This window comes from Nerophis lumbriciformis, linkage group LG11, assembly GCF_033978685.3.
Source record: "Nerophis lumbriciformis linkage group LG11, RoL_Nlum_v2.1, whole genome shotgun sequence".
NCBI classification, from domain to species: domain Eukaryota; kingdom Metazoa; phylum Chordata; class Actinopteri; order Syngnathiformes; family Syngnathidae; genus Nerophis; species Nerophis lumbriciformis.
Genome location: NC_084558.2, coordinates 11,873,056 through 11,900,831, shown reverse-complemented (window position 1 = coordinate 11,900,831; position 27,776 = coordinate 11,873,056). Strand labels below are relative to the sequence as shown.

At 37.8% G+C, this 27,776-nt stretch overlaps 1 protein-coding gene across 2 annotated transcripts in view; it reads right to left on the bottom strand.

Moving 5' to 3' along the window:
• antxr1c (ANTXR cell adhesion molecule 1c) overlaps nucleotides 1-27,776 on the bottom strand; it is an 85,688-nt gene that overhangs the window by 16,731 nt on the left and 41,181 nt on the right. For both annotated transcript variants that reach the window (XM_061967389.2, XM_061967390.1), the window contains 14 exons: nucleotides 22,369-22,440; nucleotides 21,965-22,046; nucleotides 21,563-21,593; nucleotides 20,330-20,403; nucleotides 20,116-20,184; nucleotides 17,369-17,449; nucleotides 17,131-17,191; nucleotides 16,403-16,501; nucleotides 16,265-16,334; nucleotides 9,417-9,495; nucleotides 5,424-5,519; nucleotides 5,272-5,310; nucleotides 2,172-2,270; nucleotides 1,934-2,098 (listed from right to left, as the gene is read on the bottom strand). In XM_061967389.2, the coding sequence (XP_061823373.1) occupies nucleotides 1,934-2,098; nucleotides 2,172-2,270; nucleotides 5,272-5,310; nucleotides 5,424-5,519; nucleotides 9,417-9,495; nucleotides 16,265-16,334; nucleotides 16,403-16,501; nucleotides 17,131-17,191; nucleotides 17,369-17,449; nucleotides 20,116-20,184; nucleotides 20,330-20,403; nucleotides 21,563-21,593; nucleotides 21,965-22,046; nucleotides 22,369-22,440 (1,117 nt within the window). The remainder of the gene's footprint in view (nucleotides 1-1,933; nucleotides 2,099-2,171; nucleotides 2,271-5,271; nucleotides 5,311-5,423; nucleotides 5,520-9,416; nucleotides 9,496-16,264; nucleotides 16,335-16,402; nucleotides 16,502-17,130; nucleotides 17,192-17,368; nucleotides 17,450-20,115; nucleotides 20,185-20,329; nucleotides 20,404-21,562; nucleotides 21,594-21,964; nucleotides 22,047-22,368; nucleotides 22,441-27,776) is intronic.

Below are 27,776 nucleotides of genomic sequence, written 5' to 3'. Positions count from 1 at the left end.
CGGTAATGAGGTCTCAGGTCCCACGGACCAGAAATAAAAAATAAGAGTGTGCATAATAAAAGAAATTCATAAAGCAAGGATGAGATTGGGTAGCTTTCCAGCTTTCCTGGCTTATAATGTAATGAAACTCAAATATTCCAATATAAAATGTTGTCTGCTTGGTGGAATACATTGGTTCATTTTCATATGATTTCACCAAAAACCTGTAAAAAAAATATCCTTTTTAAAGAGAGTTGTTGCCGTGCTCAGTTGGGAACGCTCCATGCACCAAAGACACTGGCCAGCAATACAATTACAACAAAAAGCATGAAGAAGTAACAACTATGTAAGAAAAAATGTGTCTGCGAACATGTGCACTAGCCTACACCCTGATTACGAGTACAATAGATTCAAATGCCCCAGCTTATGAGGTTTTTGAGATAAAAGCTGTCTCTCGGCTAATTATTATGCTGTTAGTTGGCGTGGCAAATGCCACAGTGAACTGTAAGATTGGACCAAGACATCAGGTGTCTGACTCGCATGGCATTAACTTTTGGCTCAAGTTCAACATAACCAGCACTGCTACTATGCACCATACCGGAGCAGAATGAGTCCAACACTAGCCAAGGGTCAAAATAATCTTCAAACGGCGGACATTTGACCATGAAAATATTGAGAAGCTGCTGATTGTGTGTTTGACGATATCTACTTTGAGTAGATATCGTAGAAGTCTACTCTCCAAAGGAAATTGCCTTCACATTACTTCATAAAACTACTGTAGTTGTTAGTAATACATATAAATTGTATTGTTTTTATACAATATTTATTATCTAAAAGTTTGTTTTCTTTTTTAAAAGTCATGTTAAATGTTAATATTGTGGTGTTTTGTGGGAGGGGCAAGTAAGGATTTAAATTATTTCAATTAATTGAAATGTTTTGCAATATAGGTTTTTAAAGATACAAGCTGCGTCACAGAAGCAATTAAACCTGAGGTACTAGAAATTAAGACAACCCATCGTTCTTGACGGTTTACAAGGTAAATAACTACTTCCTTATATTCCAGTCAATACAGTATATTTTTTTTCTGGCACTGAATGGGTGCATGGTGTTAGAGTTGAGGCCACTATTTGAGGAAATACGTTCATACTATCATAGCAATAACTGGGACTGTTGCATTTGAAAGAAATCTCTTGAAAATATGCTAAAGCATAAGTATAATATTTGTGCATATCCTTGTGGCATTCTTAGATGAACAGGGGAAATTTTCTTTCCTTACATAAGTGTGTACAGTCAGCATGCATAGTGACTGGCCTTTTTCCTACCACTGACTGTGAGGAGTGTAGAGTTTCACCATGAATCACAGCAGAACCGGGGCCTGATGTGCTGCCTCATACAAAATACACAGGCTGTACAGTTCCACCAGCAGTGTGTAGAGATAACCGTAAGCACTGCACTACCCAATGAATGGCCGGTGTTGTTACACAGAGCGCTGTTCGCTTGCTATAACACAATTATAACTGGCGCCTAATCTAATAATGCTGCAGTGTTTGGAGTAGATGTTAGTATATTTCTTTAGATGTGTCAAAGTCTTGTGTTGAGAAAAAATGCTGATTTCAGTCGAACTGGCTGGCAAGCGCTCAAAAATGCACTGGGGAAAAAGCTGTAACATGGCAGACTTGTAAGCTCCAGGGAAGCTGTTATTTTGTTTGTGGAAAGTATACATGCTTGTAGAGAGAATATCATGGTCATGCAGTTGTATACATAAACACTTAAAATAAGTCAATAAACGGCTATTTGTAGAAAAATACGCTTTCCAACATAAGGCACGTGCAGATACTGACTGCTGACTACACTGTAACCTTTTTCTACATTGCTCAGTGTGCTGGGATTATCCTGAGGCTAGCCTAACAGTATGAAGAAAAGCAGAGTTGTGGACACTGAAGGCATTCTTTACCCGGATGGGTGTGTACCACTTCCGGTTCTGAGGCGCCTTTTTGGGAGATTTCTTGGGTTTTGGCTCGAAGGGTTCGTATTCCTGTTCTGGCATTTTCACCACGGCATTCTTCGGTTTCTCCAACTTTGCCCCTTCTTCAGTGGAGCCCTTACCGCCCCATCGCACCTTTTGAAACACATATATTTTTTATCAGGCTATGTTCATATAGTCTGTTATTATGCATTTGTCATCTTGTCACCTCCATTCTTTTAATGCCTCCGATTCCTCTTCCTCCATAATATGAAGCATCTACAGTGGGCCACTTCTTCTTTGGTAGACCATCTTCATCATCTGATTCCTATAAGATAAGTAGATATACATTTTTGCATAACATATACAATTACATGTGCATTTTTATACATACTTTTTAGAAAAGTGGTGCATTGGCCATGGAAGAATCCATTACATTTTAAAGAATGTATTTTACATTTTACTATGTGACTCTGGTACAGTAAAATGGGGATTCATATAGCCCCATTTGTCACGCTTTACCCGACACATGAAACGTGACGAATTGGGAGATGCACTATCCACTTTAGCCGCCAGATGGCAGTAGGGTGTTGAATATCTTAAAATGTGTTTTGTGGCAATTCCAACCTTGACCACAACGTCAGTTGCTATGTAGATTGGCGCTATCCATCAATTTCAGCAGACTGCATTGCAAAGTGATTAACCCCCCACCTTCCTCTTACGTGAGATCCATCCAGGAATGGGGCCATATGAACCCCCTCCCTGCTGTACAGTTTGGCAAGCAGTACGTCAATCTCCATGAACTGTACCAGGATGTTGATGTATATATCTTGAAGTCATCAACGCTATTTTTTGTCGACAATACACTTCATTAACATGTAGATTTACCCGGTCACAACATTATGTCACACGTCAGTGTTATTATGCACGTGCCATGATTAGATGAAAATAATACTTTATCAATATTTTTTTTCTTTCATCTTGGCCTGAAGCAGAGGGGGGAGGTGCTCCTCCGCCGACTGAGAGCTTGACTTAAAGGGGTGGTACAGGGTGATTCAAAAAGAATACGCCAAAATCTTTACACATTTGTTCAGTTCTATACCATTGTAATAGACTGAATCAATGGTCATTTCGTACAGGAGATATCCAAGTTTTATTGTGCTACAATTTCACCGTTGTGGTCATGTACAGTACTTTTCGGAGTATAAGTCGCACCGGAGTATAAGTCGCACCTGCCGAAAATGCATAATAAAAAAGGAAAAAAACATATATAAATCGCACTGGAGCCCGGCCAAACTATGAAAAAAATTGCGACTTATAGTCCGAAAAATACGGTAATCCTTTTGGCTCCGTTCAATTGTAGGAAGACCTCGTGGTCATTTACCCTCAAAATGGCGACTACTCAACAGAACAGTTTAAAGAGTCTGGCTGCTTGTGTCAAGGAAAGAGTCCTGGAAGACCTCGATGACATGAAAGATGGGAATAACAGCAGCAATCGGTGGATCGCGACATCCTGGGGCGCGTTTGGGAGGAATTCTCATATCGTCTTGATGTTGTCCGTGTTGCCGGTGGTGGCCATATTGAGCACTTGTAATGCATGAAATAAATACTCAAAGTTATATACAACAAATGTGTTCAAGCTAGGTTTTCTATTGTTTTTCATTTATGAAATATCGAGGGATAATTTTGACGTATTGTTTTTGAATCACCCTGTACCGTATTATGATTTTTTTTCTCCATTGAAAACACTTCCTTGCAGTCTACAAAACATGTAATGGTGGTGCTTTGGTCAAACATTTGCATGAATTTTGTTTTACAGATCATTTTCAAGCTGCTCTCTGACTGTCTCTTTAGAATGCGCCTTATTTACATCCAAAAGTCGTCCTCCGGGCCAAACCACCTTTGACTGCGTCAACACCCCGTCAGCCATGTTGTAGTTTTAGCGCTTTCATATCGAGTCTGCTGACAGCTGTAAGTACCCTACTTTTTAATAGAAATGACAACAGCGAAGGATTTTAGCATGTCAGTCTGCCCCACAACAAGAAGTTAGACCATCAGATAGAGTTGTAATGGCTTCAACTTTGGAATACAAGTAAAGAAAAATGGCGGACGAGCACAGATACCCGCTGACGTTACTAAAGCAAAATACGTCACTTAAGTCTCAAGTTCCAAACGGCTAGTTTGGAGCATTTTTGGAAGAATTGATTGATTGATTGAGACTTTTATTAGTAGGTTGCACAGTGAAGTACATATTCCGTACAATTGAGCACTAAATGGTAACACCCGAATACGTTTTTCAACTTGTTTAAGTCGGGGTCCACTTAAATTGATTCATGATACAGATATATACTATCATATATATACTAACATCATAATACAGTCATCACACAAGATAATCATCAGGGTGTATACATTAAATTATTTACATTATTTACAATTCGGGGTGTGGAGGGGGGTGGGGGGGTTAGGTTTGGTTGTTATCATCAGTCATCAACAATTGAGAACAGAGAAATGGATATTGAAACAGTGTAGGTCTGACTTGGTAGGATGTGTACAGCAAGTAGTGGACATAGAGAGAGAGAGAGAGATCAGAAGGCAAGATTGTTTATAAATATCTCCCTGCCATGACTCTATGGTTTGATTTCAAATTTTTGTGACATATGGGGATCCCAAATACACAAAAACAGGTTCCAAGAGGTGAATTAAAATGTATTTTGCATAATAGGGCCTCTTTAATATCTTAATACAGTGTAAGTACGTAGCCAGACCGCTAAACCCTGCAAACAGATACATCCACAACTGCATGCAAGCTCACCCCAAAATGCATGAACTTCATGATTTGACGCATTGGCATTGTTTACTGTGTGTATCCAACATTGTTACAAGTAAAACAAAAACTAAATTCATCACAGATACATTTTTATTTTTACAAACGCTGAATATTTCCTTCAACTTGATTCTTGTCATATCGTACAATATACCTAATTTATTCCACATTTTCCATCGCTATATAATCTATCTGTGGTGTTGGGTTGTGTTGTTTTTTGTTGGCAATGAGCGAATAACAGCAAACATGAATTACGGGAAATTCGTACATATCTTCCTCTGCACCGATTGAAAACGGCGATTGTTACATGAAACATACTTCACATTCAAAGCTAAAGGGTGCAGAATAAGCAACAAGGCAGAAATGTCCATAAATATGAATCATTATTAACAGGTAGAAACACTGTTATTACTGAGCAAAACACCCATTATATCCACAATATCCAAGTAGAAAGTATTAGGGGTGATACTGTATTCTGTTTTTAGTGAGTTTTCCAACTTACAGGCTCAGGAGGAGGTGGAGGAGGAGGTTCTTTGATCACCTAGAAAAAAGCACCAGAAATGACAGGTTCATAGAGGTAGAAACAACAGGATTCAACAGGATCAAAGATTTGGTGTTTTGAAATTTTTTAGAACAACCTTTTAATGTTCTTACCACTGTGCAGCAGAGAGGCCAGAACCACCACATGAGAAGCAAGGCTAACAGGAGAAACAACACCAGCAGGGTGATGAGGAGAATAGTGCCATCAAACTGTGAAGACATAGGGCAGTGTATAAAACATTAATACAAACCACAACACTATCAGTGATAATTAAAGTTACTCAGAGGTCTGATGTTTGGACTCCAAGCTGTGACTTATTAGAGTTAGACCAAGAAGGTGGAGGTATGTTTGCAAGTCATAAGAGTCAAGGGTACAAAAGCATAACTTTAATGATAAGCCACTTTAACCTTAAAGCAGGGGTCAGCAACCCAAAATGTTGAAAGGGCCATATTGGACCGAAAATACAAAAATAAAATCTGTCTGCAGCCGCAAAAAATTAAAAGCCTTGTATAAGTGTTATAATGAAGACAACACATGATGTTAGTGTCTATATTAGCTATATTAGCCTACTATCAAAATGACTGTGTCATAGGCTGACGCAAATCTTTGTTGACAGAAATGTTAAAATATAATATTTATTCTACACATTATTACAACATTCGAAATCATTATTAAAATGGAGGCTTCTCAGAGGGTGAGATAACTCCTGGAAATGACTGACTTAGGAATGCCAAAGTTATAGATGTGTGTCCAAGTTAAAGGAAACGGCAGACTGTCTTCTTCTAATGGATTTATTACAATTTTTGCAAGCTGGGTAACGTTTGCTGTGGTCTGGAACAACATGGCACACAAACAACTTTCAAAAATGCAGCCAATATTACATATAGATAATGTGTCAGGAGACATGCAAATATAAATTGAGTTAAGAGGAATTAAAGGAAATTAAATTAGCTCAAATATACCTACACACAAGGCACAATGATGCAATATAAACATACAGCTAGCCTAAATAGAATGTTAGCATCGATTAGCTTGCAGTCATTCAGTGACCAAATATGCCTGATGATCACTCCACACAAGTCAATAACATCAACAATGCTCACCTTTGTGCATTCACGCACAGCATAAAACGTTTGGTGGACAAAAATAGACAAAAAAGGGGTGGCATAAAACATGTCTTAGAAAGTCGGAGAAAGTTATACATGTAAATAAACTACGGTGTGTTCAAGGACCGCCAAAATTATTAGGACAAAACAGTGCTCGCCAAACAGTCTCTAATTACTGAAGTATGTTTAATATAAACAGTGTGATTTCTAACAATTAGGGAGGTTTGTGTCATATTTTCCCCTCATCTTTTTCCATTTTTCATACAATTTTGAAAAAGCTCCAGAGAGCCACTACGCCGGCGCTAGAGAGCCGCATTCGGCTCTAGAGCCGCGGGTTGCCGACCCCCGCCTTAAAGGTAGGATCCCACACAATGACTACATAAAACTTCAATTAATCAGGAATTGGAAAGAAGCAAAAATCGAACTTTCATAAAAATAACAGGTCATTTGTGTCTTTCAACATTTAGTTTTTTTTCCTCGATGACAGTCTCGAAGGCGGGCTTCCAAAACGAATCCATCACTACATTTGGGGTGAATGTCCACAAGCTAAATATGGTTCTCATTACGGACCGCAGATTTGGATCAGATGTGGTTTGACTTAAGCCTATGAATCTTGCGGCAAAAGGACACGGGCTATTTATCTGAAATCAGGGGTAAGTCCGTCATTGAGAGTCAGACGTCGAGATCTAATGACAGTTTCCTAGAAGGCCTTCAAATTAGTCAGTGAGTTTCATGAAAACAGTTGATTAGTTGGCAAAGGGATGAGGTAATGGTGTAAAATGACTCTGTTGCCTTCACATCAGGTAATTTGTATATTCCATGACCTTGTTACCTGCGTTATAGACCTACAGCGGGTGATTCATTGTTGCCATGGCAGTGGCAAATTCACTTTAATTTGATGAATGAAGGACTAAGTGCACAAACACCAAACACGCATTCGCATGCATGCACGCACGAACACACACACACACACACACACACACACACACACACACACACACACACACACACACACACACACACACACACACACACACACACACACACACACACACACACACACACACACACACACACACACACACACACACAGTCCCATGTAGTAGCAATGGTCGGTACCCCAAATTATACATTGATAAATTGCAATATTCAGCCAAAATATTTGGTTTTGGAATAAATGAATACACAATAGAACACAGTAATGACCAATAATTATGATAAATGTAAAGTTAACTTTTTTTTTTTTTTACTGATAATATATGCAGATATGCCCAGGATAAAATGGGGCCCTAAGCAGAATTTTATTTGGGGCCCCTCTGTGTTAACATTTTGTAATACTTTGTTAATCAAACTTGAATTCGATTTGATGCATGCATAGCACTAAAACTTATTGTTTAATATTTTTTGTTGTTGTTTTGCAAAATAACAATTCTAACCATCATAAAACATACTTTTATAAACCTTCCTATCCCAACTCTGACCAGGATGTCATGACCCTCCATGACAGTTGTTGGACAAGTATTGGTTTTCTTGTGTGGTGTTATTTCCGTTCCAGCACTCTTGTTTTCACTTCCTGTTTGTCTTTCATTTCCTGCCACTTTTATGACCTGAGCACTGCCTCTTTTACCTGTCTCTGATTGGCAATCAGGATACACCTATTCCTGGTTGCCAACACATATGATGTTTGATGTTTGGTGTGTGCTATGGCTATGAGTTGTTTTTTTCCCATGGCCTCAGTCTGGACCCCCTCTCCAGGGGCCCAGGCTTAGACCAATTTTTTTTTTCCTCTCACCCCCCCTCATTGTTTACCTGTTTCTCACCTTTTTTGTAAGGGGCACCGGAAGTTGGCAGACCCGTCAGCGATCCGGTTCTGTCTCCCTGTAATGTTTGTCTAATCTTGAATAGGATTGTGCTGAAAATGTTAATTTTCCCTCAGGGATTAATAAAGTATTTCTGATTCTGATTCTGATATACTAGCCTTATCCTCTGGATCATTGTCCTGTTCGGTGTTGAGCACTTCCTCGCTACAATAGCTTTTCATTTTTAGTCATTATATATACATATACTTATTTTCCAGCATTCCGCCTGCCGTCTCTACATCTTGGGTTCACACCAAAACCATGTTATGCTGTACACAGGATTTAAACCCAGTACCACTGCCTTTCAAGACAAGCACTAACTCTGTGTGCCCCGGTAGCCAGTGGGACGAGGAGGGGGAATTTTCCATTATATTCTTATCAGTGATGGAGCAGGAGGCAGTTTGGAATATGTTTGCGGTAAGATTTAAAATGAAGCACCCCATTAATTGACATTTATATGGACTTCACGGATCACAGGGCCATAAGCACAGCGTGTGATTTGTGTATAGGAAGGGAAAGCCTTGTAGGTATGCAAAAAATTAAAAATAAATACAATTTAGTCAACAAGTGTACAAACATACAGTATTTAAATATACCGTATTTGACCTATAATTTTACTTTAATATAAGTTTACTGTACTCACACCTCCAATATATTGATCGACAATACCTGTTGTGATGTTGACAAGTTATAGTATACACACTGTTAGCTACATTATTATGAATTAAAAAGTGGACCTATTTTGTCTGAGGAAGGACTAACAAGAGACTTACAATGAGAAGAAATGAGAAAGAAAAGCATTTTCTGTCAACATAATATTTGTAACACTCTGTAACCATTATAAAGTTGTATATCTTATAAACACGGCTTAGTTAAAATTAAGATAATATTGCAATATTTATTCCAGCTGCTTCTCTCAAACTCTTTTCCCTCAAAATTATCGGGAATCTTTGTAATTATATCAACCATTACTATCCTGCCTTCACCTCTCGGGCTGGCAAAAAAAAAAAGTCAGATCAAACTAAACGGAATCCCTTGGTTAACACAAAGATGACTCTGAACCGTATGCTGCAAATAAAAGATATCAAAAACATCCGAAATTATTCCTCCAAATGAATTAGAAAAAGAAGCTTCCACTTACACACTCTGTGGTGGTGATGTGCACATTGCTGCTGATGAAAGACAGACCGTCGTTCATGCTCACTTGAAGATAAATCACCCTGAAACAAAACAACAAGGACAAAGCAGGGACTTTAATTTGCGCATTAGAACATGAGGGTCCACGCCAAGCATTTTATTTTGTCTGATGTATTTTGGAATGAAGTCACTTGGTAGCAAATCATGTCATTGAGCCGTCTGACGCTGGTGGTTTTTTACTAAGGCTGTAACTGACAAAGTAAGCTAGAACTCAGCAATTTATAAAAAAGTTCAGTCCAACCAAATTATTACTATAGAGAATGTTCAGTTGTGTGTTGCAATACAAATAAAGAGAGGAAAATGAGTCCAACTGAACAAAATGTAGGGGCAATTTTCAGAAGATAGCAGATGAATTTCTGTTAAAAGCGCTTTCATACTTTTGCCAAAGCACGCTGATAATAAATAGTCAACGTCAAGACAATTTTTGCAAAAAACAAATAGAGATGATTAAGTTTCTTTCCACTTTTTAAGGATTATCGAGGCTCCTTGTTTTTTTTCTTGTCTACAAGTCAACTAAGCCCTCTTGATGGCCTAAATCCTTTCATTCTTCAAAGGTAGAAAAACAATTCTATGAAATCCTAGTAACCTAAGGTGACCTCTTTGCAGTGGATTTCTAAAAACATGTGCCGCCTGAAAGGCACCCTTGAGGACCAACCGCAGTCCAAATCCCTCGGTTGAGGACTAGGTGAATGTAAAAAAAGAGGTCTGGAAGATGGAAAGCGGAGCTCATGACTGATAAACCTGTCTTAACCTTGACACTTAAAAAACTGTCTGGCTTTAAAAAGGGGGTTGAGTCTGTCGGTGGGTGAAGTTAATGAACATCAGTATGTTTACATCATTGACAGCCAAGCACAATAAGCGAAAGATCTTTACTAACAAAAAGTCCAAATAGAATTAAATACACACAATCGAAACAGGGGGTCGACGCAACCATATGTGGCTTCGTTATATAGCAGTGCCATTCAACTGGTGGACCGCGGGCCAAATTTGGCCTGGTAATGACGTCATGCCAGCCCCCGAGTTGAGTTCAACACTTGGGAGACAAAACATTTTTGCATCAAATTCCGAATAACACGAGAGTGATCCTGTTGTATAGAGGAACTTGGAGCACTTTAAGCACATTGGCAGATCCTTGCATTGGCATTTGAACCTTTCTAGCAAACATAGAACACTGGGGTCCAAACTTGTGATTTACATAACTAAAGCTTTTTTCATGCACCCCTTTTAGTTCACTCATTTTTGGCTGTTGCAAATGTTATTCTTAATGTGATTTATGTAACTAAGCTGTTGCTGTAGCTTGTTTACTACAGATGAAGTCAGTAGTCATTTGTTAAACTTTAGTTATATTAGTGGTGTTCCTCAAGTTTATATTTTAGGTCCTCTCTTGTTAATCATTTCGGTTATTCAACTGATGGACTGCGATTCAGCAGATTCTTAAAAACAATAGAGTGCTGTCGTATAGATGATCCTTAAGTTGCTTTTTGGCTGAGGGTCCTTAAAAACAGCAGAGCGCTCCTGTAAAGCCTGGTGTATACTCTTGTGTCGCGTGGCTCGCGTAGGCGACGCCGTCGTCCTCCCTCCCCCTGCATAGTCTCCTGTGTAGCCTACATGCACCTCCCAAAAATCCTACGTTCGAGTTGCCGGCGACGCAGAATGCAGAGCTGTGATTGGTCAGTTTTGGCCAGGGAGGGTCCCTGAGCACAGGCGAGTAGAGTTTTTGCTTGAAATGCACACATTATTGTATGAAATGAAACAACAGTGATTAAAAATTTGCATTAACACTGATATTGTGTACTTAATATCTCGGTGTGGTCTGAAAATAATTACTGAATGTGTGTGTTTTCAGCTTATTGTGTTGTTGTTGCGTCCAGAAGAAGTCACAAAGTGAAAGTACGACACTTAACTTTTATTACGAATCTTGTGCTAACAAGTTCAATTCCGACACATTCTTTCTCATGCTCACGCGTCTTTTTCTCTCACACACAACACTTCTCATTCTACGTCAATACTCTTTCAGGCACGGTATATTTACAAACATTTGTGAACTCTGAACATAACCATGGATATAACCGCCAGCATGTTATTTAACAGTTTTGTTTATTACAATTACATGTTGAATATCGGACGAATATTGTTGCAAATAATAATGCCCTCTGCTGCGACTCGTTCAGAAGATGCACAGTCCATCTTCACAAAAGTTAATAAGTAAAACGTCCATTTAAAGTAACCTGGTTATTGTGAATGATTAGTTCCAGTGTAGAAAAAGTTGTTGATGTTGTGGTTCAGGAAGGAAATACACAGTATCTAGTCTGCAGTTTCTCCTTCTGGAGATACTACCCCTTAGTGTTTTGGAAGAGAATTAGAAGTTTGGTGCCACCCCTCAAGGAAGAACTACAAATCAAACAAGACGCCGTCGGAGGGGACACAAGCTACACGACGCAAGAGTATATACCAGCCTTAACTCTGACCAAATACACAGACCAAAATCAAATGTTGGTTCTCTGGAATATGCAAAATAAGAATAATAGTAAAGGGAGAAGTCCGCCACCCCAGTCCTTCGCTTTCCATTTTCTACAGCTTGTCCCTTAGGGGGTCGCGGGGGGTGCTGGAGCCTATCTCAGCTGCATTCGCGCGGAAAGCAGGGTACACCATGGACAAGTCGCCACCTCATCACAGGGCCAACACAGATAGACAGACAACATTCACACTCACATTCACACACTAGGGCCAATTTAGTGTTACCAATCAACCTATCCCCAGGTGCATGTCAATGTGGTCCCCAAAGCAATTTAGTTGAATTTCCCTGTCATAAACTGACTGCAATAAGCAACAAATAGACCAAGTATGTTAACTGACGGACAAATTAGAACGGCACTCTGTAAAGGGAAATCCTTGTTTGTTCGTTGGTATGACAACCTGCTCCCTCTTGGTATACAGAGACCGCGTTAGACAATGGAACAATATCTTTTTTTGTCAGACAGAACTGGAAAAATAGGCAAGCGCTATTTTAGTTTGATTCAGAAGCAATATGCTAGCAGGCCACGGTCTGGTTCACAAAAGTCGATGTAAGACAAAGGGAATGTACCATTTTTGGAACTATTCTATTGTGCCACAAACCTCAAATAAGTAAGATAAAGGTCCTGTATGATTGTTATCCTTGTTTGTTCCTCTAATAATGAGCTAGTGGCTATTTCCTGGTTCACAGAGGATGACTGGTGATGATATTAGACACACCGGATTTAAGTTTTTATATTCTTTTGAGAAATTAATAGTTTCAATGTGAAATGAGAAAGAAAGTTTAAGAAAATATACATACAGGACTGTACTATTTGCTTTCAGGATAAGGCGATACAATTTCCTTCCAAATTCACATGTTGACATGTATTGACCAAGAATAATATTTATTTGTGTAGCCTTTACACAATAGGGATACAACGATTACCGATATAATAAAGCACGGTTAGCATTACCGTGTCAAAAACAATTTTCGCCAAACTATGATTTAAGACCGCAATTTCAAAAAACCCTGCCCAATACTTGTGGCAGAAATTAGCCTGCTAATTGTTAGCTATCTTAAATGCTAACATTAACACATTTACATCTTTAAGATTAGATTTCAGTGTTTGTATTACTACTTTTTAAGCAAATTCAACAATGCCGTGATAATAATGGTAATCATGCTAATTTTGGTGACAATAACCGTGATATTACATTTTCATATCCTTACATTCCTAGTACCGTACATGGTAAATGTTGTCCGTTTTGGTATGTTGCAAGTCATAATATGATTTGTTCACATGGTTTTTGGGTTTTGGACTTACTGCATTTAATAATTTTATTTTCTTGTTTTGTTTTCTTCTTTGAAGTTTTTGTAGTTTTTAAGTAAATATGTTTTCTACCGTTGTGCTTTGTCGTACAATTAGTTTCACTTGAAAATGTATCACTAATTGAACACAATCATATAATATAGCCATCCAATCGTACAGTATACAGGTGTTTTTGTCTATAATCCTTAAAACTGCAGTAAATATTTGTCTTTGGTTAAGTTCTTCTGTCAGTTATAGATTTTGGTCAAAAATATGTCAAAGCTGTTGTGCAAAACTTCAATGTCTATGCAGTGGAGGCTTGCTCTTTGGGAGTTCAGCATATTTTACGATTTTGGCTATTTGTAACACTTCAAACACAAAGTATGTGACAAAAAATCTAAGTAATGGTGGAGTCAGTCTATAGTTTTTTTTAAAGGAAGCATTTCTTGACTGTACAGATATATGTGTAAAAATATTTGCAAAAAGATCATGCACAGTTATTTTAGTCTAAATACTGTGAAATGGCATAAAATAGTGTGAAAATGACTCGATTATGGCCTTGATTTCTCTGTCGTAAAATCATTTCTAATGTGTGCTGAAAAGTTGAGAGGCAAGACATGTACAAGCACACACATGTGCCGCACATTTGGAAGACCTTGCTTGCTGTTACGCGGCTTTGATCAGGTCAACTAGACGGGAAAAGTTGGGAGCTGACACAGACAAATGCAAAAACAAAAAAGGGACATGCATGCAGACAGACAGAGGGTTTGTGGGCTGCGAAGCCACAGTAGCACCAAAAGTAAAGTGGGTGGGGAGCGAGATGATTTGAGTGTCAGATGGTTAGGTGTTGATGCATTAAGTGATGGAAAGTTACAGAGAATTTCAGATGAGAAGCTCTCTTCTGTGAGTTCAAGGCAGGGAATCAGAAGATTTAACGACCTCTCTGCCAATGCATCAATAATAAAAGCTTTAGAGTGTAAGTCATGACTCCAGGTTGTTGAGATGTCGTCACATTGCTGTCACATTATTGCCTTTGCAAAAAAGAATGTTTCGATCAGGGTTTTGATCAGAGTTTTGGTTACCGATCATCCAATACAGATACCGATCACATTTATTAACTGTAAAAATATATATAAATCAATTGTGAATGTAATACCAGTTTAACAATATCAACACAATAATTTAACTAAATCCTTATACTTTTCTATCACATATAATTTTTGAGCAAAACAAAGTAAATAGTACACAATTAAGGACCTGCTCAGTGGCCTTGTGATTAGAGTGTCCGCCCTGAGACTGGAAGGTTGTGAGTTCAAACCCCGGTTGAGTCATACCAAAGACTATAAAAATGGGACACATTGCCTCCCTGCTTGGTACTCAGCATCAAGGGTTGGAAATAGGGGTTAAATCACCAAAATAAAGGGACAAGCGGTAGAAAATGGATGGATTCACCCTCCCAGGGGGTGAACATGGGGATGGGTCAAATTCAGAGGATAATTTCACCACATCTAGTGTGTGTGCGACTATCGTTGGGACTTTACTTAACTTTAAACAAAAGCAAAACCTAATCTTCTACACTTTTAAATCCTTTGATTTTTGCCCTTGAAGTCCTCCTGTATACAGGGAATTAATCCCTGACTGTGTAAACATAAAAAAACAGACAACTTTTTTTTTTTTTATTATTTTTTTTTTTTATGAAATAAAAATGTCAACCTAATTACTTAAGTATTAATCATATACTGAAACAACCCTTGATATTGACACCACCAATTTATGGATCGATTTGGATCACCTCACATGTCGTGTACTGTTATATTATCCTCTCTCTAAATTCTAATTAGTCTACTTGTTGATTTTATGATAGTAGCTGCTTACTTCATGCTGTACTGTGGGTCCATCTACACTTTATGAAACATTTCTTGGTGTTGTTTGAGCAGGGCTGCCAAGTTTTAAAACTGGCACGTGTGATACTTTAGCGGCTTGATAGATTTGAAAAAAACTTGGCCTTTTTAAACATCGATTTGGCCTGTTTTAATGTTGATTTATTTTTAAGACTAATGTCGTCACCTCCAACAGCTCTCCCTGCACTGTGGCCTCCTAATGCTCGTCTTAATGAACCAGAAATTAGCATCTGTGTTCTCAATTTGTATCTCATCTACATCTCCATCCTCACTGTCCTCAATCTCTCTTCATCTTCCAGTGTTGCCAAGACTTCAGTAAGGAAAGTAGCTATAGACTGTCATAAACTTTGCTTGAAGTGGATTGATGACATCATTCCCTTATTTGCATAATTTATTACAATGGACGCTGTAGGAGAATTAGAGGATAAAAAGTTAAAAAGTTAAAAAAAATGCAAATTATGATTAAAACTGTGTATGAATTTTCTTCTGTTGATTCTTTAGTTGTATTTTTCTTTGTTCTACATCATTCAATGTATCAAATGTATTCAAAAGACTGAACGGTTGTGATATTCACAAACGTACAAAATATGTTGATTGGCTCATTAACATGAACAATTGGTTTGTTTTTAAATGATTGTTTTATATACAATTGGTATGTTTTATTTGAAGCGTGACAGTGATGATATACTTTTTCACTAGGGCCGTATCATAGCATATCATCCACATTAATACCGGTATAACTTGCAATACAAAAATCCAATATAGAGTTACTATTTTAAATCTATAGCACTTGGCATCGTAGTTTGTGGTCACAAGGACGCATTACAACATGACAGAGAAAGGAAATACACATTTTACAGCTTGTTTCATGACAGGTCATGGATAACATTCAATGCATGAATGAGATGTGCGTGAAATAATGATAAATTATGAAATCTAGCCATAAATATTTAAATTTCAAGTCTTGATTTACCAGTTTAGCTTTATTGTAAATCATGGCAGAATAAATGGATAAAAGCTTTACATGCATTTGCAGAGCTGCTTATATTTTACAGGGAAAATAATATAATGTAAAAAAAACTTACTTCCCGACTTCATCAATGACAGGAGCTGGACACAGCAAGAACGTATTCTCTACACCGGCAGGCTTCTCATCTAAAAGGCACATGAAGTAAAATATAATTTTGCATTTAGGAGTACAGTTCCTTGAAGAGTCTACTTACTGATTGTAATGGTGTCGTTGATTTTAAAGCTGCAGAGCACCTGGTCGATGTTCCTGGCGTGGAGGAACCCGTTGCCCCTCACCACCACTTGGAAAGATTCTGGTTACATGCCAAGAGACACATTTTCACAAGACAAATTACTGTATTTTTCGGAGTATAAGTCGCACCGGAGTATAAGTCGCACCTGCCGAAAATGCATAATAAAGAAGGAAAAAAACATATATAAATCGCACTGGAGCCCGGCCAAACTATGAAAAAAACTGCGACTTATAGTCTGAAAACTACGGTACATTCGATATCGGTTGATCATGTTCAACTCTAAAGGTTGCAGGAGATGTAGCTGACCCTCAGGTGTATGGTGTAGTTTGTTTCTTCAGGTAAGTACAATGAGTCTGGGATCACTCAGCATATTGGCCAAAAATGTTTAAATTTCCAGGTTTTAATCAATAAGGAACAGGCCAAATTGAAACTGAAAGTGCTCGACTGAAAACTATACTTACAGTATAGTTGTTCTAGTCATATTTTCATGTCATGACAGTCAATATATCTTGGCAGGATACAAAAGAATGTTGTCTGGTACTATATAGCAGTTACTTGTAACCTGGATGTCCATTTACGTATTGGTTTTCAGTCTGGGTTTGTCATTAGGAAGCCAAGTATCCTGTAATGGCATTAACTGAGTGTGTGCGTGTGTGTGTGTGTGTGTGTGTGTGTGTAGCAGCCCCCACCTCCTGCACACACACTGGAGGGCTCCGCTGCCAAAATTTCAATGCAAGATTTCTTGATGATCTGAAGGAAGGGGAAAAAGGGAGAAATATACACAGTATGTAAAATGTGCATGGTTATTTCATTGGCATTCCATAATTTCAATCAATAAGCATATCATTAACATCATGTCTGAAGCAGTTCACTGTAAATATAATAATTCTACACATGCTTTTCTTGCACAGAGAAGACTTTATTTACCGAATCAATAACACCCCTAAGGGAGTGGAAGCCGCCCATAACAGGAAACACATGTTCAATGGTGTCTGCAATAGTCGCCAGCTATAGACATAAGGGGAGAGACATTGGCTGTGAGTACAAAGGAGGAATAAATAATGCATTGTTTACAGAAAATCTTTCAAAAACAGTTCGGTAAAATGAGGTCAACACAATGTTGGACATCACTCCAGATTCCCTTTGTCGGTTCCAAGAGTCAAACCAGACTTATGTACTGTAAATGTTCCAAATATGAGCAAAATAGGTTACAGTATGTTGGCTGCACAGTTTGCTAGCAGTATCACGTTTTACAGAACATCACAGTTTTATATATTTCCTTACATGTTTAGTAGATAATGTATGTATCATAATGAGAAGATATACTGCAAATGATTTTCCACATTTCAAGATTTAAAATGTTATTTATAGAAATGTCACTAGTTTTAAGAGCCCCATCCATCCATCCATCCATCCATTTTCTACCGCTTGTCCCTTTTGGGGTCGCGGGGGGGTGCTGGAGCCTATCTCAGCTGCATTCGGGCGGAAGGCGGGGTACACCCTGGACAAGTCACCATCTCATCGCAGGGCCAACACAGATAGACAGACAACATTCACACTCACATTCACACACTAGGGACCATTTAGTGTTGCCAATCAACCTATCCCCAGGTGAATGTCTTTGGAGTTTTAAGAGCTATTTATTTATTTTAGTCAGTGACTAATCTTAATTTTAGCATTAATAATTACAGTTATTTTTTTCTATTCTATTTAAAAACTATTATAATTGAGAAAATAACTTTTCAAATTAGATACCAAAGGTTTTTCCCAACGTAAAATATCTTGTTTAAAGATTCTGCAACATCTCGAAGATGCTTAATAATAATTAAAATTAAAAAATAATAAGTCTTGCTAATTTCTCGATATACAAATATTAATTTAGGATGTCTTATCAAGTAAAATTATCTGTCCATGCAACTAGTTAATTTCACTAGTTTTTAGTATTTTAACCCCTGAAATCTAGTCTTTTTATCTCAGCACTTTTTTGCATTGCTAACCAACTTAATGTTCGTTCCCTACTTGGAAAACAGGGGAAAGTATTATATTTGCTGTTAAGATTTTGAAAAGTTTTACAAAGGCTGTTAAAATAATCTCCATTTCCACTGAAACAAAATGGTGCGTGCATCAAAGCGCGCTATATAAATACAGACCATTCATCATTTTACATACCGGGATTGTGCAAAATTAGTTTTTATACCTCTGTCAACATTTAGCATGCTAGCACAAATTAACAATATCCATACACTTAGTTTTATACTTTCAAAATGGACTAAAATGGTAAAATGCCAACAGTTAGCATACTAGCAATATAGCGCCAAGTAACAATATCCATTGCTCTTAGTTTTAATTATACAATATTGTCTAAAAATGTCATACTTGCCAACCTTGAGACCTCCGATTTCGGGAGGTGGGGGTGGGCGTGCTTGGGGGGTGTGGTTAAGAGGGGAGGAGTATATTGACAGCTAGAATTCACCAAGTATTTCATACATATATATATATATATATATATATATATATATATATATATATATATATATATATATATATATATATATATAAATAAACATCCTAAAAATATAAAGTTGTTGATAAACAAGCAATTATTTTAATAATTAAATATGGTCATTTTAGATGAATTATTATGATAATTTAAAATTAATTATTTCAAATATGTTTATTTTAATGTATAATTCTATGGCTGGATGTAATAAGGAGTCAGAAAAAATACAAATAAAAATATAATTAATTTTGATGTTTTTAGCAAAATATAGTGAACATTTATTTTTATTTTTATTAATAAATATATGTATTTTTAGGTAAGATAAACATAATAATACAATTTATCTCTAGTCTGGATGATTTAGTTCTTGTCACCCTGTTGTCCTCCCGTCGTGAAAAAAGGCTGTCCTCACCCAGGTCCGCATGGAGCTGGAGGGGGCGTGGCCTCCAGCTGAAAATCGGGAGATTTTCGGGAGAATATTTGTCCCGGGAGGGTTTCGGGAGGGGCGCTGAATTTCGGGAGTCTCCCGGAAAATTCGGGAGGGTTGGCAAGTATGAAAAATGTTAACATGCTGACTGTTATCCTGCAAACTGTTAGCATGTAAGCACCTAGCATGACAACACTAAGTACAAAGAGTTGTTCAAAATTTCATGGAGTTCAATTTTATACTTGTCCCTTTCGGGGTCGCGGGGGGGTATATATCGAATTGAAATTGCATTTTTAGCTCCTGTTTGCCAACTTCAAATTCCAGTGAATGCAATTGGAATTTGGGTGACATTTTAAATTAAATTCAGGATTTTGGACAAGTTGGTACATGCCAGGCCGGTGGTTGTCGATGTTTTTTTTCTAGCTGCGTGTATTGTGTGGGTTTTACATTTTCACTTATTTATTCTCTGCAAACTTTGTTGGGAAAACGTTCTATAATCCAACTAATTTTCCTGGGAAACAAAATAGTTCAGTGTTCCACCATTTTAGTTGCAGATAACTGCGTTCAGCCTATACTCTCACTTATGTTTAGTTTTTCAGGCTACAAAACTCTGTTGTTGTGTAAACAAATGGCCAAAACAACTCAGTTTTAATCCGTTTTCCGTTCTCCATGTGAAACGGCCCTAATGGATTGTTCAACTTTTTCATCTAGAGTATTAGATCTGTGCTCTCTTGCACATTAGTATACCTGTGTCTCATTGAAGTCTTTGACGCCAACACAGTACACGATAGCTCCGAGAGACCTGGCTCGCTCGGCCTGTTGGAAAACAATCTGTGTCAGGATTATTTCCAGAAAACCATGAAACCAAACGCTGGGTGTTCCCTGCCTCCAGAAAGTGCAACGTGTAAAAACCATAGCAATGTGCCTCAGGCACAACTTTATGGTGTGGTTGCTACAGTACCTGTTGCTGCGCTTTGATAAGTTGATCTTCCTGCAGCTCTCCGTCTGTCAGTGCTATAATCACGCTGGCCTTGCCTGGGAAATACAAACAAGCGAGGCTATAGTCTCAACCAAAGTCAATGGAACCCCAAAACATTTGACTGTGCTAGCAGAAACATTTCATTTGCTATTTCTCTGTTTAGCAGTTCTTGCCAGTTCTGTGGCATCACTTTTAATTTCATGTTACTATAAATACGTTTATCATCAATTAAGCCAACAGCTGCATAACATTTTTGAGACATCCTTTTACAGTTTTTTCCAATTGCTGACACACTAAATTTGACATTTTCACACAGCTAACAAAAGTCTACACACAGTAAACAAAACCACTGTGCAGATTTGCCTAATATTAGGAATAGACTATGCTTCACAGTTTTTGCGAAATATTACACACACCTTCCCATCTTGCACATGTTATGTGGATGAAATACTATGGTCTGATCCAGCTAGACGGGCAGGTGATGATTACAATCAGTAACTGAGGTTTTTGAGTATGTTCTTTCATAGAGTTGCTATTGCCTAAGTCTGCACATGCAACCTATACTTTTTGCCGTCATTTTTATTTATCTCCAGATTTTTTTATTTGTCTCAGATTTTAATTTGTACTGCTTGTCATTGTTGACAACTGTGATATGTTACTTTACCCGACTGTAGTAAAAATACATATTTTCAGTTTGCAGCATCATTGTTGAGCACTTCTTGAAAAGATTACAGGATATTATTACTTTCTCTTTAGGTCCTTACATATAGGCCCACTTCAAAGTAAACAATGACGATTGCTATGGATTTGCCAATATATTTGGTCAAGTTACAGTAATCATTCATGACATATGCTAAAAAGATCAGGCACAATGCCCCAAACATGTGATTTCTTATAGTAAAATAGGTTTTTTTACAAATGTGTTTTGTAATTATCACTGTTCTGGGTAACTCACTCCAATAGTGTCTTATCATTTGAAGTCTGTGTGAGTGAGATAACAATAAAACTGCATTTTTACAAATGCTTGCTTTATTTTGATGAACGGGCATATGTTTTGATCGAAGTGTGTCATTTTGCGAATAATCTAGGAATTAAGAAAATTGAATGTTGTGTTTGGAAAAGTGTGTATATCCTTTTGAAAAAAAGACACACAGTTAGTAAGATTGTGTGTAAGCAAATGGAAAAAACTGTATTAATAAGTCAATATGTGCTTACCAAAGTTCTCCTGGTAAATCTGCTGATTTGCCTTTAAAAACAAGACAGTGTAGGTAAGAAAGTGCCAAAAACAACCACGTTGTGCAATCATGTGCTGTTTTATATGCAATGCAGAGTTGTGTTTGAATTGCATAAATGGTGTGTGTAAACAAGCTTCTCTGATACTCCTTTCAGTGTTTTTTTTGTTGTCATTCTAAAAACCAGTGTGGGTGAGTAACCAACAATTGTGGTCAGGAGTTTACACACTCATCATGGGCATGGATGCCATATTCATCTTGGGATTTTAGTGTGTATACAGCATAAATCAGGATAAAAAAAAAGATGAAAATTCCAAATTAAAATGACTATGCATCAATAACCTACATATTGTCTTGTACATATATAAAAACGGCAGTAGCCTACCATTTGTAGTCCAAGATCCATGAACGTGTCTCCACCTGGAATCTCTCTTTTAAGCGCATTCAGCCCCTTTTTGATGTTCACTCTGCAAAGATGATTGCAATGATAATTTCACGCATACGCATGCAAAGCCTGTATTCAATTAAGTTTTTTTATTTTTTTTATCAAGTCTATAAAAAGCTAAACTGCTTCATGCAGTAACAGTAACATAGTCACATGGGTTCATTTTCAGCTGGGTGTCAGTTTGTGCGGGGAACATCTGCTTTCACTCTGGTGCCATGCTTTGAATTCAAGTTTGCCGACGATTGCTTCCTCTCGCGTGAGAGCAAACGGCGCTGCAGTGTCATCCATTTCTGTAGTTATTTGTGCCTGATGAGATTATTAGTCAAAGGACTTCTATCGCTTACCTGTTCTCAGTAAGATTGAGGATGGTAGATGCTCTGGATGAGAAAGTAATGAATGACATCCTAAGCATGGGACTGGAAAAGGAGAAAAACAAACAAACAAACAATTATCACATTAATTACTGCATTGAAAGGGACACATTATTAAAAGAGGACATTCACTTGTATTTGTATACACATATTTTGATCATTGGTACAGTAATTTACAACTGTTTATTATTATTAGTATTATTAATATGGCTTATCATACTCAATAACGAAACAGCTTGCATTTTAATTTTCAAACGGCAATGGCGGGTGTGTAGTTCTAATGTGCCGGTGTGATCCTTTGTGTGTATATTTTCCTCCGACTACGCTGGCTTCATCCGACTTCCTAAAAACACGCTTGTTAAGTCAATTGGAGTCTCTAAATCAGGGGTGTCGAACTCATTTTAGATGGGGGGCCAAATGGAAAAAAATCTACTCCCAAAGTGGGCCGGACTGGTAAAATCACAGCACGATAACTTAAAAATAAAGACAACTTCAGATTGTTTTCTTTGTTTAAAAAATAGAACAAGCACATTCTGAAAATGTACAAATCATAATGTTGTTGGTTTCTTTTACACTTACATGTTGCGGTTAATCATTTATTTGTCCTTATTTATATTTTCTGAATAAATTATGTAATAATGTTCATCAGTCAACTCTTTGGTGTTAATTTTCAATCACGCAAGATAAAACAATTATATCAAAATCAAATTAAAAGATGTTTAACATGTCATCAAAGAGTAAACATGCATTTCTTTCAATATGCATAATAACAAAAAGGATAATATTAAAAAAATGGATAGATGTTGATAGTCCAACTCATACTGACTGGTATACACAAGCTATGGAAATGATATCAGTAGAAAACACTGCATTTAGTTTAGATAATAATGAGTCATATATTGGAATATGGGATCCATTATTTAAATTGGTTTTAACTATTAAATGAACCAAAAATATGACTTATTGTATCTTTGTTGAAAATATTGGACACAATGTGTTGTCAAGCTTATGAGATGCGAGGCAAGTGTAAGCCACTGTGACACTATTGTTCATTTTTTAAATGTTTTTATTTTTATAAATGGCTGTAATGATAATGTCAATGAGGGATTTCTAATCACTGCTATGTTGGAATTGTTATTAATATTGATACTGTTGTTGATAATATTCTTTTTTGTTTGACTGCTTTTTGGATTGTTTTGTGTCATATTTGTGTGACCTCTCAATTGCTCTCTTTATTGGCATTCTGAATGTTGCTGGGTCGGGTTTGGTTTTGGAAATGGAATTGCATTATTATTGTATTGTTTTGTTGGATTGATTAATACAAAAAAATTCAAAAAATAAATAAATTACAAGATGTTATTTATGTAGTTTGATCATTTTCCTCGACTGATGTACTAACATCATGTGGTTTATTTTGTACGTATGTAGCATCATCTACAAGATACAAAGAATTGCTATTGGGACATCCAGTGGAAACATTTAGAACAGCTATTTCTTTTGATTGATTGATTGATTGAGACTTTTATTAGTAGGTTGCACAGTGAAGTACATATTCCGTACAATTGACCACTAAATGGTAACACCCGAATAAGTTTTTCAACTTGTTTAAGCCGGGGTCTTTCATTCAAATGTTTCTGGTTAATTTTTATACTTAGTAAACTCATCCCGCGGGCCGGATAAAACCTGTTCGCGGACCTGATCCGGCCCTCAGGCCGTACGTTTGACACCCATGCTCTAAATTGTCTATCAAAACCACTCTTTGGACCAGAAACTAAGCACAGCTGCAGTGTGGTTGGTTGCACACTTACTTTAATCGGTGAAAAAAATGGCATAGAACAGTACCATCATTTCCGCTACTTTTTCCCCAAGCTTTGAACCCTGCGCTTTTAAAAAAAAACAGTGGCTAATTAATGGATATTTCTAGGTTACAAGCTTCACATGCCGGCAATAAATTTAGACCCATCATCCATCCATCCATCCATTTTCTACCGCTTATTCCCTTCGGGGTCGCGGGGGGCGCTGGCGCCTATCTCAGCTACAATCGGGTGGAAGGTGGGGTACACCCTGGACAAGTCGCCACTTCATCGCAGGGCCAACACAGATAGACAGACAACATTCACACTCACATTCACACACTAGGGCCAATTTAGTGTTGCCAATCAACCTATCCCCAGGTGCATGTCTATGGAGGTGGGAGGAAGCCGGAGTACCCGGAGAGAACCCACACAGTCACGGACGGGGAGGACATGCAAACTCCACACAGAAAGATCCCGAGCCCGGGATTGAACCCAGGACTACTCAGGACCTTCGTATTGTGAGGCAGATGCACTAACCCCTCTTCCACCGTGCTGCCCTAGACCCATCATATCAAACCAATACAAATTTCCCAATGGGTCACATTTGCAGTGAGAAATTGTTCACATTAAATCAAACACACTCACACAATCGTTGAGTCAGCAATGTAGCGCGGGATGGACTCATCCCCGTCATGAAAAAGACACAACAAAATACGCACAACGTTGCCCATAAGCTGAGGACGATCGACACAGCCATTGAAAAAGGAAACAGACGCCGCACGGATCGGAAATCCACCGCCACAAACTAGTCCCGAAAGGTCGGAGCGCCACGCGCTGAACAAGACAAGTTCAAGAAGGACTTCTCCTGTAGATGACTGTATGCCGTGTTACACGCACCGTCTTTTGGTACATTTGTGAATGAACACAATCGCCTGTGTAAATATTTCATGTTTTAATGTTTACACCTGTGGCTTTTAGACTTATGTGGCAAACATATGCACAAATGAAATTTGTCCAAAATTTAGGTAGGTGCGGCTTAAATTTTTAGGTGCGATCTATGGCCCGGAGATTACGGTATGTCTCATTTAAGAATGCAAAATTTAGGTGAAATGTTCTGTAATGGCTGGTTATGAGAACGTTTTGGCCTGCGATGTCAAAACAGAAAACTGGGGGCAAACTAGAACTAGGCCCTCACTAGTAAACAGACTTTCACCAAATTGTGTTTCTTAAAAACAAATGATATTTGCTGTCCATCTGTCAAGTTAAAAGTCCCAACGATTGTCACACACACACTAGGTGTGGTGAAATGTGTCCTCTGCATTTGACCCATCCCAATGTTCACCCCCTGGGAGATGAGGGGAGCAGTGAGCAGCAGCGGTGGCCACGCTCGGGAATCATTTGGTGATTTAACCTCCAATTCCAACCCTTGATGCTGAGTGCCAAGCAGGCAAGTAATGGGTCCCATTTTTATAGTCTTTGGTATGACTCGGCTGGGGTTTGAACTCACGACCTACCGATCTTAAGGCGGACACGCTATCCACAAGGTCACTGAGCTGAGCTTAGTATGTCAAATGATAGGACTTATTCTGTCCAATAATGACTCTGTTGTTTTTCGCGTAATCCTAATAGCTAACTGTATACTAACTATAAGCCACTAATATAGGGACAAACAAATGAGGTGGGAGAATATGTACAGTATGAGCCATGGGTTTTCGTAAAAAGCACTACAAATCAATGTAATACACACATTTGCACGTTACTTATATTCGATTTTTTGTGGTTCCTTCTAAGGTGCGCATAGCAAATCTATGCTGCGCACACCTGCTCAGTGGCCTTGTGGTTAGAGTGTCCGCCCTGAGACTGGAAGGTCGTGAGTTCAAACCCCGGCCGAGTCATACCAAAGACTATAAAAATGGGACCCATTGCCTCCCTGCTTGGCACTCAGCATCAAGGGTTGGAATTGGGGGTTAAATCACCAAAATGATTCTCGGGCGCTGCCACCGCTGCTGCTCACTGCTCCCCTCACCTCCCAGGGGGTGAACATGGAGATGGGTCAAATGCAGAGGATAATTTCACCACACCTGTGTGTGTGTGTGTGTGTGTGTGTGTGTGACTATCGTTGGAACTTTAACATTATATCAAATCAAATCTGAACTAAAAACAAAATAAACAGATCATTTGTTCTGTATGATTTTGCAACACAACTGTGAGTAACAGTTGGTGGCAAGCGGCCACAACAGAGAAAACAATGTTCGTCGACACTGTTAAATTATTACGTCTGTAGAGACGCTTTCAGGAGGGCAGGAATTCCATCCATCACTTTATTGAGCAAAATGTTTGTCGGCCATAACTACAACAAAAACATAGTAAAAACAAAGTACAAAAAAAACTTCTATCGAGCAAAACTTGTCATTGTCTGCCGTACAAACCAGGCTTAAACCAACTCTTTGCCATATCATTACACTATGACTCCCCAAACAGATGTGCTTATTATACTGTCTTTTGTTAAGAATGTTAATTTGTCGTATGAATAGTAATCATGGAATGCTGTTACCAGATTACAGAAATGCTAATAAGAAGATATATTAAGCGGAACTAAATGTGATCTCTGAAAGGAGTACAAATTATTTCCAAAGCTGGACTCATACCTAGACATAAAACACTATAGCACACAGCTCAAGAAAAACAAGAATATATTTGTTATATTAATTTAAGTGGGCCAAATCACTTATATTAGAAAAAAAATGTAATGAAAATGACTGCCGTCATTTGATTATTAAAATACAACATTTAACTTGTTATTAAATTATTACCTTCTGTTTGGCAGTTTACTTCAGGGTCAAAAAAGGAAAGGAATTGATTTAGGCATTTTGTGGATAACATGGATGCTTTCCTTTCATACAAAGACAGACCATTGAGGGCCGCAGTCATAAATGATTATTGATACATCATCGTGCAAAGTGTTTTAACATATGCTGGGATGTAGTAGTCCAAGGGACACATTTAGTTTTATTGCACTGCTATTTAAGTTTCTCTTTGGAGACCTTTATTGTGGGGCTCCAGGAAGTCCAGTGCGGATGAAAGACATTACTTGAGGGTTTAGTTATAAAAAAATATATACTTTTTCTACTTTATACTTTGCCTTTCAACTGTTGGAATCTCACAGGAAATATTCCTTTCAGCTTGAAAAATATGGAGCCAAAACACTTCCAGTAAGCTTTGGTATTGGAAAAAAATTGACATTGTAGAAAAAAATGTATTGGCACGGAAACAATTTTTGGCAACAAATAAATACAAACATTGAAAAAATACAACAATATTTTTAGTAGATATTTTTTTGTATCATGACATGTTTTCGATGCCTATATTCATATTTCTGTAAACTTTTATTGTTTTGTGTGTTTTAGAGGTTTTCATATTCAACTTTTTTTTTTCACATTCCCTTCTCTTTTTTATGGTTTTGTTTCTTTTTTTTACGGTTTCAAATTAATGGTGGTGTTTTGCGTGCGGGGCTGTTTTACCGGAACACAGTTTTATCCGACTTGGGCTCGCAGGTAAAACACCATAGAACAGGGCTATTCAACT